This window comes from Malaclemys terrapin, chromosome 9 (assembly GCF_027887155.1).
Source record: "Malaclemys terrapin pileata isolate rMalTer1 chromosome 9, rMalTer1.hap1, whole genome shotgun sequence".
Classification (NCBI taxonomy): Eukaryota; Metazoa; Chordata; order Testudines; family Emydidae; genus Malaclemys; species Malaclemys terrapin.
The window spans coordinates 51529881-51545304 of record NC_071513.1 but is presented as its reverse complement, the minus strand read 5'-3'; the positions used below and the strand labels follow the sequence as shown (position 1 = coordinate 51545304).

The window sequence follows — 15424 nt, the reverse complement described above, 5'->3', positions numbered from 1 at the left end:
ATAACTGACAGCTTCGCCCCTCACTGTCCACAAAACCTAATACTTTAGCCTTAACTGTATGGTGTTTGCACTGACTCCAGCTTTCTTTATGGTGATACATGGTCCACAGAGAGACACTTCAAAAATTCCTGATAAAGCAGTCATTCCTCAGTGTTCATTGAAATTCCAGTTTCTGTAAATAAGTAGCTTTAGATGCAGAGCTAGTATAGGTGTGGATTATGAAATTATATCACTTTGGTAAAAAGATGTTAGTAATAACTAAGCACCATGCCAAGAATCCAAGACGTGTGTGAAAGTGATTATGAAACTAATGCTTTGTGGTTCACATTTTTGATACTCTATCCACAAGCTATACAAACATATCCAGACTTGAAATATTTGAAATCTATCTGCAGAAATCTCAAGAGCCCTTATGAGTAAAAGTTGGGGGAGATGGTACCCTGTGGTCACTATTACACAGTATTTTTCCAGATTCAAGATGTTTAAGCCTTGAAAAAAATTGAAAGAATAACACTGGACTACCAGAAAGATCTATTAACATTGGAAAAAATACAGGGACGGACAACCAAAATTAATAGGGGTATGGAACAGTTTCAATATGAGGAGACGGGACCAGCTCTAGGCACCAGCAAAGCAAGCACGTGCTTGGGGCAGCACATTTCCGGGGCAGCATTCTGGCCGTCCTTTTTTTTCGGGGCAGTTGCGCTCTTGGAGCTGCGCCACTTAGATGGGGCGAGAGTGCCACGCCCCCAGCCGCAGCGGGAAGGGGAAGCCCCAGCCCCGGGATGCTGAGTTGCCAGGGCCCAGCCGCTACCTGGGGAGGAGAGGGCAAGTCCTGCCGGGGAGAATCATAGAATATCAGGGTTGGAAGGGACCTCAGGAGGTCATCTAGTCCACCCCCTGCTCAAAGCAGGACCAATCCCCAACTAAATCCCCAAATTGCCCCCTCAAGAATTGAACTCACAACCCTGGGTTTAGCAGGCCAATGCTCAAACCACTGAGTTATCTCTCCCCCGGAGCTGCGCCGCCTCATCTGCGCACTGGCTGCTGTGCTGCCTTGTGCCACCCCTTATATCGGGGCTTCTCTGCGCGGCCGGGCAGGGGAGGGGGTAAAGCCCCTGCAGGTGCTGGGAGAAGGTGACATCACTCCCTCTGCTTCCAGTGCCGCCTGCGAGCCCCAGCCCCACCTGAGCTTGGGGCGGCAAAGTTTTTGCTTGGGGCAGCAAAAAGCCTAGAGCCGGCCGTGTGAGGAGAGATTAAAAAGACAGATTGTTCATTTTGGAAAAGAGATCACTAAGGGAAGATATGGTAGAGGTCTATAAAATCATGAATGGTGTGGAGAAAGTGAATAGAGAAGTGCTGTTTACCTCTTCACATAACACAAGAATCAGGGGTCACCCAATGAAATTAATAGGCAGCAGGTTTAAAACAAACATAAGGAAGTACTTCTTCACACACCATGCAGTGACCGTGTGAAACTTGTTGTCAGGAGATGTTGTGAAGGCCAAAAGTATAACTGAGTTCAAAAAAGAATGTTAAATTCATGGAGGATAAGTTCATCAATGGCTATTAGCCAAGATGGTCAGGGATGCAACCCCATGCCCTAGGTGTCCCTAAATAACTGACTGCTAGAAGCTGGGACTGGATGTTGGGGTGGATCACTTGATAAAGTTCTTTGTTCTGTTCATTCTCTTTGAAGCATCTGGCACTATCTGCTGTCAGAAGAGAGGATACTGGGCTTTGGGGACCATTGGTCTGACCTAGTATGGCCATTCTTATGTTCTTATGAAAGTAAAGCAAGTCATTAAGGAAGATAAATAACACTGTAGAGAAAAGACATGATTTCTTTGTATTGATCTCTACCAGAGGATATTGAAAAGAGTAGGAGTCTCCTCAGGTACTATAAGTGTGAGATGTCAAAAGAGGAGGAGCTGAAGTAAGTTTAGAATGAAGTGGCTCAAATGTTAACAAATATGTACTATCTTGACCTTGATATATAAACTATTATATTGGAGGGTAGCAAATGTTGCAATATCTTTAGATAGGCATAAAAGGTGATCCTCGTAGTGCCTCACTTAATTACCAAGATAATTGGTTGACACAAGAATTAAAAATAGAATTCTAAAACAAAGCATTATGAAGTCACCTGTTTGCAACTCCATAGTTAGTGTTCTGTTCTAAAGTGGATTTAATTCCTGAATTTTCTCTAAGAGTAGGTTTCCAACCTGTGTGAAGTTTAGTTTTTTGTTCTTTGAATTGAGGTGCCAAAAATCAAGTCACTTCTGAAAATTTAGGTTGCTGTGTTCAATTCTGGTCACTATATCTCAAAAAGGATAAAACAGAAATAGATGGAGTTCAGAGGCATGTGATCTGATATTAAAGGCACTGAATATCTCCCATATGAAGAGATATTGAAGAGATTGGGACTGCTTATGTTAGAGCAGAGATGAATAAGAGGCTGTGTGACAGAGGTATGATCAGTAATAAATGGTGTAGAGAAGATAAATCAAACATTTTTATTTACCCTTCCTCATAAAAACAAGGGGATATTCAATTAAATTGAAAAGCAAATTCAAAATTGATAAAAGGAAATTTAAACAAAACATAGTTAGTTTGTGGCTCTCATTTCCACAAGATGTCTAGTTTAGCAGGATTTGCAAAAGGATTAGACACATAGGTGGATTATCAGAATATCCACAGTTAGAGGATTTTTAAAAAGTTTGGAAGAGATACAAAATTCTCACGTTGAAGAGTGTAAATTAGCCTGCAAGTGAAGAAACTTTGCCACTGTAAGTAGGTTCTTCCATAACTGTCTGCTTCAGGCTTTCTTGCACTTTTTCTGAAGCATCTGATACAGACAGTTGTCAGAGGCAGAATACCCATTAGGTGGAACCTTTGTTTCATCAGATATGAGAAATCCTAAATTACTATCCTGTAAAATCGGTCTGCAAGGAAACAAGAAGGGAATTGGGAAAGTTGGTTGTTACAGGGACAGAGAAAGTTGTTGAGTATTTTAACTGGACATTTCCCCATTTTAAAACAGTTTGGTTTTATTTTATGTCTGAGATTTCTGGCTTTCTATTGCTCATCTTTTCATAGCCAAAAATAATTTTGAAATCACTTTATCCTGAAGTTAACTGATATGTACTTAGTGGTAATGGCAGCATATCAGTGTCATGATCTGGGAAAATGTTAGGCTTTAAAACCTTGGTAACATGATCAAGCTCATCTGTGAAGTCCTATATATACAATATTTTTAAAAGATGCAGTAACGCAACTGTAAATAATTAATATGTTGCATAACTAAATGCTCTTATTGTCTTTTAATCAGCATTGATGATGCACTTCAGGTCAAGATTACAGACAATGCGCTATCCCGAGACCTATTCCCCATGGACTATCATTGTCTGGGAGATAATGAAAACAGGCCAGTGCGGTGGATGGCTCTTGAAAGCTTGGTTAACAATGAATTTTCCAGTGCTAGTGATGTGGTAAGTTTTATATTTACATTTTTTAAAACAGTATATAGTTATATGGGTTTCTTTTAAACACCTTTTTCACACAATTTATTCATGAAAAAAGGAGTTGAATTGACAGTGCTGAAGACTGAAGTCCTCTGTGCATAACATATATATCCAGAACAGCAGCTGTACCTGCTTCCACCACGCACTGCCATGCCTATGGTATCCAGCCCTAACATAGAGGGATCACCTCTTGAACGACAGGATTGTTCACTCCTTTCCCATTGTGGTTTGGCACCTCTGAGATTGCCTGCAAGGGTATCAAGTGTAGTAGCGTGTTTGACGCAGACACTTCTCTCCTAAAGTAGAGGAGGGAACACGTTCTGTATATACCACTAAACAATTATGAAATGTTACTGACATTTAGTCACTGCTATCCTTTAATAGCCTGGCTTCTATCTAGAGACCTACAGATGAGCAGAGGACTTGCTGATTAAATCCTGAAACTTTCTAAACAATTCACCTGATTTCAAGAACTGGCGTTTTCATGTATTCTATGTTTTCTGTGAATCTAAAATGTACTGTCCCTTCCAACCCTGATTGTAGTGTCCAATGGTAATTGTGACACTGCTTTTCTTGGGTTGTCTTCTCAGAATGGAAGTGTGTGACTGAGCTACAAAAGAATAATTTTATCACGCAGGAGCAGTACTGAAAAGTATGCCAGAATGGTTTCCTGAGCAAATTACCCTGATGGCCTTCAGCTTGTCATATAGCTTGTCTTAATGCTTCAGAATTTATCTACTGTACAAACCCTTACATTTCGCATTCTCACTTCCTTGAGACACATTACTTGTGAATTTAATGCACAGGGCATTTAGTGTATAATACATTAGTATTCTTTTTACACTAAGCATCTTCAAAACATTCATTACATAGAGCAGGGGTCGGCAACCTTTCAGAAGTGGTGTGCCGAGTCTTCATTTATTCACTCTGATTTAAGATTTCGCATGCCAGTGATACATTTTAATTTTTTTAGACGGTCTCTTTCTAGAAGTCTATAATATATAACTAAACAATTGTTGTATGTAAAATAAATAAGGTTTTTAAAATATTTAAGGAGCTTCATTTAAAATTAAATTTAAATGCAGAGCCCCTGACCGGTGGCCAGGACCTGGTCAGTGTGAGTGTCACTGAAAATCAGCTCGAGTGCCGCCTTTGGCACGCGTGCCATAGGTTGCCTACCCCTGACATAGAGCAAGCTATGAAATTGTTGCTCTTATCCCCCAACACAACTGTCCAGTCTGTAAATCCTTGACATATAGATCATACCATGCATTAAAAAAATTCTCCTTTCCAGTTTGAGATCAGATTGCTCTTTTCAGTCTGCCCTGAGTTTCTTATTGAAGGCCCTGTTCTGAGAAGTGAAAAGAAGCTCTTATGTAATGCTAAGTACCATTCACTCCTGTTGATATCCGTGGTTGCCGTGTGCTGATCAGCTTGCAGGATAAATGCCTTACACCTTTTCCTTCATTAAGACTTTCAACAACCGTAGATATTGGAAAGAACGGTTTTCAACAATCAATAGTAAGAGTGACTCTGGAGAACCTTGGTTAAGATTGTGCAGTAGTTTGAGCACTAGCCATTGATAAACGACACAGCCATGTGATCTGGTTTTCCTGACATAGGGTAATTTCCATTTAATGATGTTACCTTTACAATTTTGATGCAGTGAGGTGTTGTGCATTTTTTTTGAAACCTCGTGTCTCATCTGTTTTAGAAGTCTTCTCAAATTTTCTAACGGTGTGTGTACACATAACTCATATTCCACTGAAGTTTCCCATTCTCTTGCATATTGCCATAGTTCCTATGTTAGTAATCAAGACTTTGAAAAGGATCAGCTTTACCTCAGGGTTATTTCTATATTAGCATAAAACGTTCTAAGTATTTCCTGTTTTTCTAAAGTCTTGTTGTTTTGTAAATTGAGTAGATTATTATCTGAAATAGCCTGCATTAGCCGGATTTGCTGTATTCAGTGGAATCAGTACAATGTATCCATTTCATCTCCAATATTAAACCTTCACTGGTGTGAACGTGTCCTGTGAAGATCAGACTAGAGGTAAAATTTTCAAGTGTAAGTGACTTTAGCATCTGTGTCCTAAACTTACAATTGGGCTTGGGCACTTAAATCACTTAAGCACTCTTGAAATTTTACCCTGGACCAGTGAAGTGCTCTTGGTTAGGAGATACCATGAGCCATGGTGAACATAAAATAGTGCATGTCTTACCACTTTTGTGTCATGGATGTGTATCATTTCTAATATATAAAATTGAAGCTGCATGGTTTATACTCACCCCTAGCCACTTGAACATTGTACTTATCAGCTCCACTTCTTCTGTTGAGCCCCTTCCCTGGAACTCCCCAGTCTACAAACACTCCTTTTTATCACTGCTGAAAAATAACAGGGTAGTTAATGAATTTCCTGGCATTGACAGAATTAGAGGCTTATTCTCAGGGGGTGTGAAGAATAATTATAATGGCGCCTTCTAGGCTGAAGTCTGTCCAACAAAATCCGTCAATAGAGCAAGGGGGTCAGAATGTAGTAGGGTCTCTGAGATCCTACAGATTTAAATGTGCCCCTTTAACATGCAATACATAAATGTTTTGCATTATACAGTATAAATGCAGCTACATTTTAACATATAGTAGATCATGTTGTTAATAAATTGATAGAACACCTCTACCCCGATATAACAGGAATTCGGATATAACGCGGTAAAGCAGCGCTCCCGGGGAGGGGGGGTGGGGGGGCTGCGCACTCCGGTGGATCAAAGCAAGTTTGATATAACGCGGTTTCACCTATAACGCGGTAAGATTTTTTTTTGGCTCCCGAGGACAGCGTTGTATCGGGGTAGAGGTGTGCTATAGCTAACTACTAGAATACTGTAATGTGCCTGAATTAAAATTCCTTCATCATTTTCGGAAACTGAAAAGGAAGGCCTATCCACCCTAACTAACTTCCCTCTTAATGTTTACCTTAGTGCTGTTTTATAGATCTATACTCTTCTGTCTGCTCCTCCAAAAACAAATGTTAGGTATCAACTGCATGTAATACATTATGCATAGTGGTATCAGTTGTACACATTTAGGTTTTGTCTGCACTGAGAAAAAGGAATCCGTGCTTTTAACAGTTTTTAAATAGGGTTCAGACACATTATGTTGAGCCCGTTTTAGCTGTTTTTCTTTCATATGGCTTAGCTGATTTTTTAAATGGTTCCTACAAGGTTTTTTTTCCCATCCACAGCAGTCAGCCAAAGTGTTGAAAAAAAATAGTTCAGTGGGAGCCATGTTTTTATACTATTTTCTTTCCAGGATAGATGGGGCCTTTTTCCTTCTTTGTGAATTTTCTGAGACAATATAGTTATAAAATGAGAAACAACTACGTTGTCACTATATAAAGTAGTTTTACTTGAATTATCTGTTTATCCAGTTTCCTAAATTTTAGTTTGCTGCTTATTTCAAAACTCTCACCAGAGTCCATTGACTATCAATCTTTTTGTATTTTTTAAAAACCTGTGTTTACATCCCTGGACAGTTTTTTGGGCTTGAGGGGCTCAAGCTGCAGAACTGTTTCATTGCTGTTTAGACTTCCGGGCTAAGGCTGGAGCCCTGGGCACTAGGACCCTGTGAGGTGGGAGGATCCCAGAGCTCAGGCTCCAGTCTGAGCCCAGAAGTCTACATGGCAGTGAAACAGCCCCATGAGCCTGAGATGCTGAAGGCTGAGGTGTGTGAAACCCTGAGAAGAGAGAGACACAACCTGGTTAGAGAAAATTGAGGCAGGAAGTGCCTGCAGTGCTGTGTGGTTAGAAGGGGGCACTTCAGGGCTGGCATAGATTCATAGATTCATAGATTATAGGACTGGAAGGGACCTCGAGAGGTCATCGAGTCCAGTCCCCTGCCCGCATGGCAGGACCAAATACTGTCTAGACCATCCCTGATAGACATTTATCTAACCTACTCTTAAATATCTCCAGAGACGGAGATTCCACAACCTCCCTAGGCAATTTGTTCCAGTGTTTAACCACCCTGACAGGAACTTTTTCCTAATGTCCAACCTAGACCTCCCTTGCTGCAGTTTAAACCCATTGTTTCTGGTTCTATCCTTAGAGGCTAAGGTGAACAAGTTTTCTCCCTCCTCCTTATGACACCCTTTTAGATACCTGAAAACTGCTATCATGTCCCCTCTCAGTCTTCTCTTTTCCAAACTAAACAAACCCAGTTCTTTCAGCCTTCCTTCATAGGTCATGTTCTCAAGACCTTTAATCATTCTTGTTGCTCTTCTTTGGACCCTTTCCAATTTCTCCACATCTTTTTTAAAATGCGGCGCCCAGAACTGGACACAATACTCCAGCTGAGGCCTAACCAGAGCAGAGTAGAGCGGAAGAATGACTTCTCGTGTCTTGCTCACAACACACCTGTTAATGCATCCCAGAATCATGTTTGCTTTTTTTGCAACAGCATCACACTGTTGACTCATATTTAGCTTGTGGTCCACTATAACCCCTAGATCCCTTTCTGCCGTACTCCTTCCTAGACAGTCTTTTCCCATTCTGTATGTGTGAAATTGATTTTTCCTTCCTAAGTGGAGCACTTTGCATTTGTCTTTGTTAAACTTCATCCTGTTTAACTCAGACCATTTCTCCAATTTGTCCAGATCATTTTGAATTATGACCCTGTCCTCCAAAGTAGTTGCAATCCCTCCCAGTTTGGTATCATCCGCAAACTTAATAAGCGTACTTTCTATGCCAATATCTAAGTCGTTGATGAAGATATTGAACAGAGCCGGTCCCAAAACAGACCCCTGCGGAACCCCACTCGTTACGCCTTTCCAGCAGGATTGGGAACCATTAATAACAACTCTCTGAGTACGGTTATCCAGCCAGTTATGCACCCACCTTATAGTAGCCCCATCTAATTTGTATTTGCCTAGTTTATCGATAAGAATATCATGCGAGACCGTATCAAATGCCTTACTAAAGTCTAGGTATACCACATCCACCGCTTCACCCTTATCCACAAGGCTTGTTATCCTATCAAAGAAAGCTATCAGATTGGTTTGACATGATTTGTTCTTCACAAAGCCATGCTGGCTGTTCCCTATCACCTTACCACCTTCCAAGTGTTTGCAGATGATTTCCTTAATTACTTGCTCCATTATCTTCCCTGGCACAGAAGTTAAACTAACTGGTCTGTAGTTACCTGGGTTGTTTTTATTTCCCTTTTTATAGATGGGCACTATATTTGCCCTTTTCCAGTCTTCTGGAATCTCTCCCGTCTCCCATGACTTTCCAAAGATAATAGCTAGAGGCTCAGATACCTCCTCTATTAGCTCCTTGAGTATTCTAGGATGCATTTCATCAGGCCCGGGTGACTTGCAGGCATCTAACTTTTCTAAGTGATTTTTAACTTGTTCTTTTTTTATTTTATCCGCTAAACCTACCCCCTTCCCATTAGCATTCACTATGTTAGGCATTCCTTCAGACTTCTCGGTGAAGACCGAAACAAAGAAGTCATTAAGCATCTCTGCCATTTCCAAGTTTCCTGTTACTGTTTCTCCCTCTTCACTAAGCAGTGGGCCTACCCTGTCTTTGGTCTTCCTCTTGCTTCTAATGTATTGATAAAAAGTCTTCTTGTTTCCTTTTATTCCCGTAGCTAGTTTGAGCTCATTTTGTGCCTTTGCCTTTCTAATCTTGCCCCTGCATTCCTGTGTTGTTTGCCTATATTCATCCTTTGTAATCTGTCCTAGTTTCCATTTTTTATATGACTCCTTTTTATTTTTTAGATCGTGCAAGATCTCGTGGTTAAGCCAAGGTGGTCTTTTGCCACATTTTCTATCTTTCCTAACCAGCGGAATAGCTTGCTTTTGGGCCCTTAATAGTGTCCCTTTGAAAAACTGCCAACTCTCCTCAGTTGTTTTTCCCCTCAGTCTTGATTCCCATGGGACCTTACCTATCAGCTCTCTGAGCTTCCCAAAATCTGCCTTCCTGAAATCCATTGTCTCTATTTTGCTGTTCTCCCTTCTACCCTTCCTTAGAATTGCAAACTCTATGATTTCATGATCACTTTCACCCAGGCTGCCTTCTACTTTCACATTCTCAACGAGTTCCTCCCTATTTGTTAAAATCAAGTTTAGAACAGCTTCCCCCCTAGTAGCTTTTTCAACCTTCTGAAATAAAAAGTTGTCTCCAATGCAGTCCAAAAATTTGTTGGATAGTCTGTGCCCCACTGTGTTATTTTCCCAACATATATCCGGATAGTTGAAGTCCCCCATCACCACCAAATCTTGGGCTTTGGATGATTTTGTTAGTTGCTTGAAAAAAGCCTCATCCACCTCTTCCACCTGGTTAGGTGGCCTGTAGTAGACTCCTAGCATGACATCTCCCTTGTTTTTTGCCCCTTTAAGCCTAACCCAGAGACTCTCAACACTTCTGTCTCCTATGTCCATCTCTACCTCAGTCCAAGTGTGTACATTTTTAATATATAAGGCAACACCTCCTCCCTTTTTCCCCTGTCTATCCTTCCTGAGCAAGCTGTACCCATCCACACCAACATTCCAATCATGTGTATTATCCCACCAAGTTTCAGTGATGCCAACAATGTCATAGTTGTATTTATTTATTAGCACTTCCAGTTCTTCCTGCTTATTCCCCATACTTCTCGCATTTGTATATAGGCATCTAAGATACTGGTTTGATCTTTCCTCCCAGTTTTGTCCTGACTCTCCTTTCTCTCTGCCAATATAGCCCACACTCCCTCTCGTTTCCGACCCATCTCCCCGGTCTCCATGTTCCCCACTTACCTGTGGGCTTTGCTCACCTGTCCCCGTCGAACCTAGTTTAAAGCCCTCCTCACTAGGTTAGCCAGTCTGTGTCCGAATAGGGTCTTTCCTCTCCTCGAAAGGTGAACGCCATCTCTGCCTAGCAGTCCTTCCTCGAATAGCATCCCGTGGTCTAGGAAGCCAAAGCCCTCCTGGCAACACCATCTTCGCAGCCAGGCATTCACCTCCAGCCAGGCATTCACCTCCAAGGCATGCCTTATGATACGTCCGCTGAGCAAAATATAAAGTTAGTAACTAACTCACCAAACCTGTTGTGGGGATTAGTTTGCACAGTGTTGTGAAAATCTAAAGTCCTGTGTAAATATAATTGTTTGCTACATTCTCTACAAAGTAAACTGTACTGTACATTGTTACTTAAACTTAGTGTTTTTAAGGGTTGTGAAATCTTCAGATCAAATACTTTATAGAAAAGCAGCGTTTTATTATCCTATATGCATTTTGTGATTTTATGTGTGTTTAAAAGCTTGGTGCTGTCAGAGCTATCTGTTACTGTTGAAAGTTAGAACCAGTTCTTGTTTCTAAGGTTGTTATTCCCATTTAAATGTTCAATGATGCAAATGAGAAAAGTCACTTTCCTATTTTGGGAGAAAAATTATAGCAGCACTGCATTTAACATGAAAGGACAGGAGTTGCCACATTTATAAAGCTCTTATATCTTCCTTATCAAAAATATGAGGAACACATTAAGTTTAAATAGTTGTTTAGTGTGCATGACTAATTTTGTGAGAGAACTGAAGCTGACAGAGGCCCCAAACCCTACTGGACTGCTAACTTGCTGCAGTATAAAACACTTTTTTTTTTTTTTTTTCCCTAGTGGGCATTTGGAGTAACACTGTGGGAGCTGATGACTTTGGGGCAGACTCCATATGTGGATATTGACCCTTTTGAGATGGCTGCATATCTAAAGGATGGATACAGAATAGCTCAGCCAATCAACTGCCCTGATGAACTGTAAGTGTGGGCTTATTACGAGACGGGAGGAAGAGTGGTTTTTATTCCACTTTTCAGGAAACATTTTTTAAATTCAGAGCAAGCAGAGAACAGAGGAAGTCTCAATTCAGTCATCCCGACAAGGTTATGTTAAATGTTCATTTAAATGATGCGTTGTTGTTGTTGTTGTTTTAAAGGTCACACTCGGACATTTTTCAAGTGGAATAAGTAAAGAGAACCAGTATTTTTCTTCCACTCTACCTTCCTGGTCTCAGCCTGTCTTCCCAAAATTCCCTTTCTCTGTACCCGCCTACAGAAATTCTTTAAGTAATGTTTTTAAAGCATTTTAATTGCACTATCAGATTATCCTAATACTACTACTGGACTGCCTTTGACATGTCTATCTCTTGTCAAACCAGATCAGCACCTCCAGTAGTAGTACCTTTGCTGGTCACTCCAGATATGCTACTTCTGAAAAAACAATTTGGCACAGTGCCATAAGGTGGTAAAAATATTGATGGTCAAAGGGAAAAAAGAAACTTTGCTTGTGGTTGGATCTCTTTACTCAAGTTCTTGACACTTGTGTGTATCATGATTAGCTGTCGTCTTCTGATGTCTCCCCTTTGTTTTTGTCTTCAGGTTTGCTGTGATGGCCTGTTGTTGGGCCCTAGATCCTGAGGAAAGACCCAAATTCCAGCAGCTAGTGCAATGTCTAACGGAATTCCATGCAGCTCTGGGAGCTTATGTCTGACGCTTCAGGCATGGATTCCATATGCTACTTGGGAAGGGACAGTGCATATACGTCCAGCGCCATGCATCACTTGGACCTACTCACGCACTAAGTGTATAAAGCAACGCCAACGGGAGAAAGCACTTCTTCCAAAACACTGTGCCTTAGAATGCTTTTGTAGCCTGACTTTTTTTGTAAGACCTCTTGATGTTGAGTATTTTCTAGATATCACTTTTGCTAAGTTAAATTGAGACAGTTTTATTTGCCACCAGGTTTTCTAAAATATTAGTGATAGTGAACTTGAACACAAGAGTTGGACGGACTTTTGCACTGTTACAACAGACACAAGTTGTTTTTTTAAAGGTTATTTTAGAGCTGGTAGGAAAAGGGGGAAATTATGCAAACAACATTGCAGAGACTTTTCCCATTTAGAAACTGAAATTTTCTGACCAGCTCTAGTGCTTGATTTTGTATTTATCTGGAATAGCTTTTTAGTATCAACTGCTTTTCTTTTGAGACGATGGCACAAAAACATTGGGTCCATAAGTGGCATCTTATTTTTTAACCAATTCTTCATCAACGGTTCTTGGAAAAGCTGGTCTTCAAGATGCAATATCATCTTTCTAAGACAATAAGCAATGTAAAAGAGATTCCAGTTTACCTCATACAGAGTGGTAAGGATCGGACTGAATGGAGCCTGTTCTTGCAAATGAAAGGCTGACATGATTTAAGATAGTTCCAAATGCTAAGTAGAGGCCTTCAGAGAAGCACCAAAATAGCCCTTATTTGGGTGCCTTTCACCTCAGATTTCTAGATTGCAGTTTCTCTTGCTGAAAAGGTACTGGTTGTTTTTAGGGTTTTTATGGCCTGAAATGGGCTTAAATACATAAATATATATTTGTAAAGACACACACTTGCAGAGTAAAGAATGTTTTTCTATTATAATGATTGTGAAAATTTAATCCCTAACACTGGCTAGTGTATCAAGCTTGCAGGTTCTGAAATATATCTTTATTAGGACTAGTTTATGTAGCCCACTGTGAAAGCATTAGATTGCACCTCCCTTGACTGCAAAGCCCAAAGATTCAACATGTATCGTTATCTTACCCACCCCCATCTGCCCCAGACTTCTATGCCATCTCACCGGGGGAGGAGATGGGGATGTTCCATCCTGTCAGTGAGTTGTAAGTAACATCCAGAATATAGGTATGGCTTGTAGGGAAATGGAGGCTGGAGGTTTCCATTGATTCAGCTTGAGGCTCAGAGAGGAGAATTTTCACTTTTTCATGAGATTCAAGCTGCCTCCATTAGAGCTCTCAGGCAGCATGAAGCAGCCTATACTTCAGATCATACAGCACATAAGCACAACCAGCAAGCATCCCACTAGTTTCACTCACTTTAGGATGAGAGCCCCATACCCTGAAGCTCCCTGCAGCTGTCATTGGCCATTGCTGTCAGAATAGGCCCTGTACCTGATGGTTATTGACACCAAGGTTTAGAAATCTTTGATTTACAAGGACAAGAAATTAGACTTGGCTATGATATGTGCATATTAAAAATTAGAGCAGCCTTTCTCAAACTTCTGAAATCTGAGCCCCCTTTCAGGAAAATAAAACCAGTCTCTCCCCTGCCACGTTAAGGCAGTATCTGGGAAGAGTTTGCAATGCTACTGTATGTGTACCCCTTTCCTCCCCGAGCTGTGCCTTCATACTTTCTACAGCATGTACCCTGTAATTTGGGAAACATGGAACTAGAAAATTTTAAGTCCCTCAAATAGAAAAGCTGTCTTTATCCTTACATGGAGAGGTCCTCAACCTGTGATCAGAGAAACAAGTCATGTTTCATTCCAAACAACTTTTTCTGATCATTGTAATGAGCTGTAATAATAAATGCTGGCACACCCATTGAGCATTCTGTCTAAGAGATGCTGTAAGAGGTGTGTGGGTTTGAATTGGTTGGAACGCATTTCATATGACTGATTTTACAGTCATATATTTAATTGCTGGGGGGTGGTTTTAAAAACCTTGCCATCCAGACACTTTTGGCACTTTCAATAGCTGAGATTTTTTAAAAAATCAATATTTGTTTTATGCTGACTCACTTGGTAAAATTATCCAGGGCTGGGCCATTTTTCTACAAATTTCTTTATGAAGAGTTCCACAAAGACACTGCGGTTGTAATGCTCATCTGAGATTACTAAGCAGAGAAAACAGCATTATTTTAAAATGATATACTACTTAGAGTATTGTTTAAAAACAAAACACATTCTAGCTTCACTTTCTGCAATCATCATTGCTGAGGAATCATTTTATGGATCACTATCTTGAAACAGGTTCTAGCACAGACCATATTTCTGGATTTTCATAATATATTTAAGAAAGTTACTCCATTGAGTGCACTGCTCTGATCATGTACTTCTTGGTGTGCCTCTTTGTGTACACAAAATCCATTCACCTGCCGCAATTAGACATTTAGTTGGGTGAGAGCCATCAACTCTGGGAAATCTCTGATGTCATTTTAAAAAATTAAAGAAATCTGGCTGCACAGGTGAAGTAAACCTTTCAAAAGGAACCAGAGTTAATTGATGGAGAGCTGTTGTCTTTGAGTTTGCAAACAGCTTTTCTGCCTAAGCTGTAGCAGAGTGAGAGCTGACTAATGTTCTCCCTCTTCCCTGCTACTGTTGGGAACTGGTGTAGGGCAGTGAAACTGCCAAAAATTGGGTCAGTTTCACTCCACTACATCTTAGGAAAGCTCTGAGCAACAGTAAAGGCTAGCACTGAAGCAGAAGGTCCAAAAATATGCTCAAGAAGGGGTAAATGATCAGAAGACCTATACCCACACAGCAGCTTGGACTTGGGGGTTGGACCAGAGACGCATGTTTCTTCTCCCTTTCAGCTGCAAGAGGAGAGCTTGTAGGGCTTTGGGTATATGACATTGCCATCATTACAAACAATGGAGCACTGACCAAGATCCAGGGACAAAACTCTGGTAGGTATGCCATCATGCTCATCTTCCCAGCAGGGAAGTGGGTCTGGCTTAATCCCTGGACAAATTCGGATCCAGTTCTACAACTAACTGGTCAATTTTTGACTGCCTTACTTGATAATCCGTCTGGTGGTGCCTGATTGCAAACCTCTGAGCAGCTTCTAAAGGCTGCCATGTTTCCTTCCAGTTGTAGAGTTTTCGTTCCTGGCCAAAGACAAGGACAGGTACTTTATTCAGTCCTCTACCACTGAGATGCTGAAGATCTGATCTGCAGAGGTTTATGCTATTGATAAGGGACCTGATGGGGCCTACCACTTGCTTCTAGCCTCTGAATTGGACCCTAAAATCATGTGTAGGTCACTGAGTTTTTGCTATTGCATACGTGGCTTCTATATGCTGGTGTGGTTATAGAGGTTTTATCA

General features: G+C 40.8%; 1 protein-coding gene across 2 annotated transcripts in view; it reads left to right on the top strand.

Annotated features, from left to right (window-relative positions):
• The window catches only part of RYK (receptor like tyrosine kinase), a 108173-nt gene extending 94252 nt beyond the window's left edge, over positions 1-13921 (top strand). For both annotated transcript variants that reach the window (XM_054039426.1, XM_054039425.1), the window contains 3 exons: positions 3332-3491; positions 11172-11308; positions 11927-13921. In XM_054039426.1, the coding sequence (XP_053895401.1) occupies positions 3332-3491; positions 11172-11308; positions 11927-12038 (409 nt within the window). In that variant the 3' untranslated portion in view covers positions 12039-13921. The remainder of the gene's footprint in view (positions 1-3331; positions 3492-11171; positions 11309-11926) is intronic.
• Positions 13922-15424: the final 1503 nt, after the last annotated feature.